Source organism: Molossus molossus, unplaced genomic scaffold (assembly GCF_014108415.1).
Source record: "Molossus molossus isolate mMolMol1 unplaced genomic scaffold, mMolMol1.p scaffold_m16_p_13, whole genome shotgun sequence".
NCBI classification, from domain to species: domain Eukaryota; kingdom Metazoa; phylum Chordata; class Mammalia; order Chiroptera; family Molossidae; genus Molossus; species Molossus molossus.
In genome coordinates, this window is record NW_023425348.1 from 59,704,321 (window position 1) to 59,711,297 (window position 6,977).

The 6,977-nt window shown below is 51.6% G+C and overlaps 1 protein-coding gene across 1 annotated transcript in view; it reads right to left on the reverse strand.

The window, feature by feature from the left end:
* Positions 1–4,429, reverse strand: part of PLEKHA7 (pleckstrin homology domain containing A7) — a 203,870-nt gene extending 199,441 nt beyond the window's left edge. The window contains exons 1-3 of the mRNA XM_036259722.1: positions 4,342–4,429; positions 4,153–4,229; positions 4,015–4,072 (exon numbers count right to left, since the gene is read on the reverse strand). Coding sequence (XP_036115615.1) covers positions 4,015–4,072; positions 4,153–4,229; positions 4,342–4,424 — 218 coding nt within the window. The 5' untranslated portion in view covers positions 4,425–4,429. The remainder of the gene's footprint in view (positions 1–4,014; positions 4,073–4,152; positions 4,230–4,341) is intronic.
* Positions 4,430–6,977: the final 2,548 nt, after the last annotated feature.

A 6,977-nucleotide genomic window follows, 5' to 3' on the forward strand; every position in this document is an offset into this window, starting at 1 on the left:
TACTTCGAGTTGTTGTAAGATTTAAATCAGACAATAGTTATAAAACAGCTCCTGGTGTTTTTCAAGGACTCAAAAAGATGAAGCTCTTACATTACTGCTACTACTATAATCACTGCTGCGGGGAATGGCACTGTTATCACAGTTACTCTTACATCCTGCTACCTGAGCTAAGGGACTGATGGGAAAGGAGAGACGTCTTGGAGTACAAGTCTTCTTAGAGGGGGTGTCAGCATTACCTAGTCTAGAATTAAAAGAACCAGGAGTAGACTCCTCGTATATTTTGTCCCTAGTTAATCCACAGTTGAACGCAAAGTGCAGAAACCAAAATTGAAATCCACCTGTCTTAGCCCAAGGTGTTCTTCAAGAAATGGATTCTGGAGAGTATTCAAACATCTGCTGACTATCAGGAGCAGCTGATGCACCCTGAGCGCCTCACACAACTTTCCAGGCAAGGACCCACTGGGGACAATAGTCAGTTGTGCCGATGCTTTGTCCTCCTGAATGAGCCATGTTAGAGAACCACCCCAGCAAAAAATCGGAAATTCAGAAATGCTCATGGCAAATCGGAGAAAGCAGACTGAAGCAAAACATTGTTTAAGTGGGGAAAAGGAGAATAATTACTCCCAAATCTTTAAGTCTTTAAGAACGCATCACGGAACGAGGAAGAAAATACAGTGTGCTGCCACAGGGTCTCTGCTTTCCCCTTTGCCTGGAAGGACTCCGCCAAGGCCCCATAGGCAGGCTACCAGGGCCTGCTGAAGGATAATCATGAGGGATTTGACAGAGTTGCCACAGAAGAGGCAGCAAAAGAGATGAAGGGCAGGAGCTGTGACAATGGCTTAAGATCCTACACACCCCTCAGATCTCTCTGCTCAAGATTTTGCCTAGAAATGCATGGAAAAGACAGAAACCATAAACAGGAGAGATGGATACCTCTATCAAACTCTTTACATCAGCTCAGGCACCCGCAGCCCTTCCTTCTGTCAATGGATGAAATGCCCTGCGTCCCTTCCTTCTCACTTATCAGAAATACTGCTTCAGCAACTGTCTCATCTCCTTCCTGCATCATCTATTTCTCCCTCTCTACTGGATCATTCCCATCAGAACAAACCATGCTCTACAATCTCCTACAATCTCTCCCTCAAACCCACATCCTCTCCAGTTTTCAGCTAATTTCTCAACTCTACTTTGTAACAAAACTGCCTGAAAGATTCACCCAAACTAACTGACTCCATTTTTTTACTCCATGTTTTCTCTCCCATCCACTCCTGCCAGGTTTTGTTCTTTACGTTTCTGGGAGCCCTCATTCTCCTAGTTTTCTCCTACCTTCTCAGTCCTCACTCTCCTTTGCCGGATCCACCTCTTTTCCCAGCCTCTAAATGCTGCTCTGTGACAAGGCTTGGGGCACCTTCTTTTTCCTGTCTGCACTCTCCTCCTAGGTGATTTCATCTAATCCTGTTGCCTTGAATAACACCTATAATACCCAAATGTATCTCTTCAGTCCTCCTTCTCCTTTACCTTCAGATGTGTACATCTGACTAGTGGATATGTTCACATCTCAAATGTAACAGGGCAAAACAAGATCTCACACTCCACCCCACCCCAAGTCTGCGCCTCCCCCAGCCTTCCCATTTCAATGATGTGAACGCCATCCATCCAGGTGCTCAAGCCTCTGGGAGTCATCTTTGACTCTTCTCTTTCTCTCACAGAATGCACCCAAATCATCAAGCCCAAATCTGACCACTCCTCATCATCTCCAGGGCTACCAGCCCCAGTCAGGCCATCATCCACTCCTGCCTGGACTACAGCAGCAGCCACCGCTGCTATCCTGCCCACCACAGTTCCCACCCACAGCCCACTCTACAGCAGGTAGGGTGATCTTTCTAAAAATGCAAATCACATTGTGGCTCCCTGTTTAAAATCCTGCAATGACAACTCACTGGACTCAGAATAAAGTGTAAGAACTTCTAACCGTGGCTCTCAAAGCCTTACACCATTTAGCTCTCTCCTATCTGTAAGGGCTTCTCACGCCACTGTCTCCCTTGTTCACCACATTCCAGCCACACCGGCCTCTCTGATCCTTGAAGTTTTTTCTTGCCTAAAGCCATTGCACTGGCTGTTCCCTCTTCCAGAAATGCCTTGCCACCTCCTCAACACAAGGATGGATACTTTTTGTCATTCATATTTTACCTTAAATGTCAACTATTCAGAAACACCACCATCAATCTCCCATCCAACCAAGCCACTCAGTCACTTGATATCACCTTACTTTAACTTACTGTATAGTAGCTACCATTCACGAGCTGATATTATTGTTTATTTACTTTACTTATTTTCTGTTCCCTCCTCTCCCTCCAATAGATTGCAAGCTCCATGAGCATCAGGACTTTGCTTCATTCACTAATTTTTTTAATCCTTGCCTGAGCATATTTTGTTGTCATTGTTAATCCTCAACCCCAGGATATTTTTCCATGAGAGAGATACATCGATTGGTTGCCCCCCTGCAGAACTTCCACCCAAGGTACCTTGTCCTTGACTGGGAATCAAACCCACCACCCTTCAGTACACCAGTTGTTGCTCTAACTGCTGAGCCAAACTGGCCAGGACTGTTTTTGTTTTTTTATTGATTTTAGAGAGAGAGGAAGGGAGAGGGGGAGGGAGGGAGAGAGAGGGAGAGAGGGGTGGGAACATTTATGTGAGAAAGAAACATCCATCGCTTCTTTCCTCCCCCCCACACCCTCACCTAGGATCCAAGAGCAATCTGGACATGTGGCCTGCTGGGAAATGGAACCCACCACCCTTCGGTGCACGGGACAATGCTCTAACCAACTGAGCCACATGGGCCAGGGCTGCCACATTCACTTCTGTAGTGTCTGTGTGGCACACAGGAGATAGATAATAAATCTCCACGGATGCAGTTATGAGCCAGAGAGAGTCAACGATAAGAGGTTCTAATGGTTCCAACCAGCTCCTCAACTTCACTCACTCACACACGAAGCAGGACAGCACAACCTCATCCACAGCCCTAGCGCTCATTTCTACTAATCTCATCCATTAGGATTTCAACCATCCTGCAAGAGCTCAAACCCAGGAAGGAGACGCTGAGATTTTACGGGACCATCGGAGCTTCGAAAATGCTGCTCCACTGCCGACGAGCAGTGTTTTCAAGTTGATGGAAAAAAGGATTTCTGACTCAACAGTCCCCCAAACTACACACTATTAGTCACAGCACTGTCCAGACCTTAGGCCAGTGCATTCATTCAGGGCACAGACATTCGAGTGCCTACGCTGTGCCAGGCACCCAGGCAAAGGGTCAGACGCAGTCTGTGACCTCAGGGAGCTCACTGGAGAGCAGGCAGAGGACAAACGCGGCAGATTCAGCCGGCGGGAAGGTGGAGACTATGCTAGCGAACGGCGCCCCGATTTCATCCCTACAGACCCGGGCTGGGGTGACTTGGCTTCTGCGCAAGGCTCCCCGGCTTTTGCAGAAAAGCTACCGCTCGACTAAGTGGAGGCAGCAGTGTGATTGGTACCTACTGAGCACCCGCTGAGGTAATATTATTGGCTAATCGGTTCCCCTCCCCACCCCCCATCTCTGCCCCACAGACAGGCGCAGGAGGGGCAGGGTGGGGTGCGGTCCCAACCCCCCAATACCATCCCAGAGAATGTGACCTAAGAGAAAGGCCACCCACCCAAAGGGGAGGCGTGTCCGACCCCTCACACCAGCCTGAAGCCAACCTAACTGCCCGGGCCAGGGCGCAGTTTGCAGCCCCAGCCCCCACAGGGGGCCGACCCCGGACCCCCGACCCCCGCCCCGGACCCCAGCGGAGAGTGGACCCCGGCCTGCCTCCCTCCAGCAGCCCGCCTCACAACCCGGGCAAACAAAACCCCACACATCTGCGGCCACCGCGCCAGGCCGCCACCTCCGCCGACGCGGGAGAAGGGGCGCGGGCGCAGGGCGGGAACTGGGTGGCACCCCACGGCACAGGTGCGGGCGCCGCGCCGGTCACTCACTCGATGAAGTAGCTGGCGCCCTCCTCCGTGAAGCCCTCCTCCCAGCCGCGGGGTAGGTCTGCGGAACCGCGAGAAAAGTTAGTCAAACCCGGCCGCCCGGCGCGCCCCCGGCCCTCCGTCCGCCCACCCGGCGCCCACCTGAGCGGATCATGTGGCCGGAGTTGACGGGCTCCCCGGTGCGCGGGTGCAGCCAGGTCGTGCAGCGGAGCCGGTCACTAGGGGAGAGAGGTGCACCTGTTAGCGCCACCGCCGCGCGGGGTGCGCCCTCCGGGCTCCGCACCCCGCCCGGCCCGCGCCCCCGCCCGCGGCCCCGCGTTCCCGCCGCACTTGATGAAGAAGACGCGGCCGTCCCGACACACGCCGTAGGACCAGTGCTCAGGTAAAGTGTCCCGCCCGACCGCCGCCGCCATGTTCGCCGAGCTCGGAGCCGCCGCGGGCGCCGCGGGGCGGGAGGGAGGGAGCGGGGGCGGGGGAGGGGGCGGTGCGGGCGGCGGGCCGGCGGGCTCGGCCTGAGCGGGCCCGGGCGGCACCCCGGGGCGGTCCATCGCTGTGCGGGCTCCTCTGGGCGCGGCGTGCAGCCAGGTCCCCAGCGTCCGCAGTGCCCGGACGGCCGCCGGAGCTCACCGCCGCACCGGCCTGCCCGAGCGGTGGCCGCGGCCTTTGTCCCCGCGACTTCCCCGCCCCCAGCCCGCCGCGCGCCCCTTGGCCCCAGACTCGGGCGGGGCGGGGGCCGCTGTCGGGGCTCCGGGGGCAAACTCCGGAAACAGGGTGCACCCCGAATGTTCCAGGAAACCCTACCCGATCCCTGCGACAGAACTTTGCGGGCACTCTACTTCTTTCTGAATCTTGTAAACCTAAACAAGTGACTCCCATATTCCGAGCCTCGGCTGCTGCTTCTGTAAAATAAGTTAATAAATATTACACGGGACTGATGTGTAGGTTAAATGAAATAACAATGACACAAAGTGCTTCTTAATGCTAGGTCAAGCGTGAGTTCATTTGCCCAAGTTTGCATCTGGAGTATGAAACAGGTGGGTGCAGGTCCTCTCCCCCACACACCGCGCGCGGCCCTAAAGCTGCAGGGGTCACAGGCTCTTCCAAGTCTCAAGTGACAGAAAGAGGTGCCGAGGGCTGGGCTGTAGCTCATCCTCCAGGCGGGACCTCTAGTGGGGGCTCTGGAAGGTTCTTTTCATGGCTGGAGCCTTCTCATATTCAGGTCTCTGCTCTCATCTTAGCTCCTGGGGGATCCCTCCCCTGACCCCTCTGTCCAAAGGAGACTCTTCCCTCCCTCCCTTCACTATCAATTCCATTACTGTACGTTCCTATTTGTGTGTTTCTTTATTGCCGTGTTTGTTGTGTATTAGCCTCCTGCCCTCACTAAATTGTCAGCCGGATGAGAGGAGGGCCTTGGTCTGTCTCATACACTGCAATATCCACAGCACCGGGGACAGTGCCTGACTCACGATGCAGCCGAATGCAATGAGTGGGGGAAACACTCCACACTGACAGCCCTGCACACTGAGCACCCAGAGGGCCTGGACTCTGGGAGCCATCAGGCCCAGCCTTTGAGGGACATAGGCTATAGGTGATAAGATGAGACTCACATAAAAGCGAGACTGTAGGCAGCGTGGTCATTAGTTCTTGAGGCGCCGCAGACAGGTGGAATTCTGTTGACCCTGAGGGACAGGTCAGGTTTGGGAAGGGACAGATGAGAGAGCAAACAGGGTTGTGGGAGGGGTGTGTGATGTTGAGGAGCCTGTACACATGCCCTTCCTTGGGAACAGACAGTGGTATTAGGGAAGGAGACCGATAGCAGTTGGAGAAAGGGAATTGGTGTGATTGTGGAGGACCCTGAACACCTGTCTGAAAGGGCCTCCTGCCTTTGGGGAGATTCTTGAGCAAATGACAGTGGGAAAATAGTGTTTCTATTGTTAAACATTAATTTGAAATAATACATTAAGTGGGCAAATGTCATGAACACACAGTTCACAAAAAAATAATACAAGTGGTTTTTAAACAAATGAAAAGACACTCAACTACCTCATAATAGGAGAAAGGCAGATTAGAATTAAGGTGAGATATTATTTTTTAGATATCAAATTGGCAAAAATGTGCATTGTAGAGAAAGACATTCTTGTTCATTGTTGGTAGGACTATAAAATGGTTGTGTCTTTAAAGGTAGTTTGGTAAACGCTATTAGAATTTAAATGCATATACCTTTTACCTAGCAATTCCACTAGTAGAAATTTATCCTACATTAGTGCTCACCTGGGCACAAAGGCCTATGTGTACTAGAGTATTCACTGCGGCATTGTCAATAGTTACAAAAGACTGGAAATAACCCAAATGTCTATCAAAAAAGAACAGGTTTGTATGGTGAATGTTAACTAGACTTATTGTGGTGATATTTCACAATATATATAAATATTGAGTCATTGCCTGGCTGGTGTGGCTCAGTGGATTGAGCATCGTCCCATGGACTGAGAGGTCCTGGGTTCAATTTCCACTTAGGGCATGTGCCCAGGTTGCCTGCTCAATCCTCAGTAGGGTGTGTGCAGAAAGCAGCAGAGTGATGTATCTCTCTCACATTGATGTTTCTCTCTCTCTCCCCCTTCCTTTCTCTCTAAAAATTCAATAAAGCCAGGCCGGTTGAGCATCAACCCAAGCACCAGGAAGTCACTGGTTCGATTCCCAGTCAGGGCACATGCCTGGGCTGTGGGCCTGATCTCCAGTGTGGGGCAAATGGGATGCGACCAATCGATGTCTCTATCATCGATGTTTTTCTCTCTCTCTCTCTAACATCTATAAAGAAAACAAATTTTTTAAATAAATAAATGATCAATAAAAACATATATATATATATATATATTTTAAATCCTCACCCAAGGATATTTTTTCATTTACCTTCAATAGAGTAGGAGGGAGGGAGAGAGAGAGAGTGAGGGAGAAAAATCAATATGAAA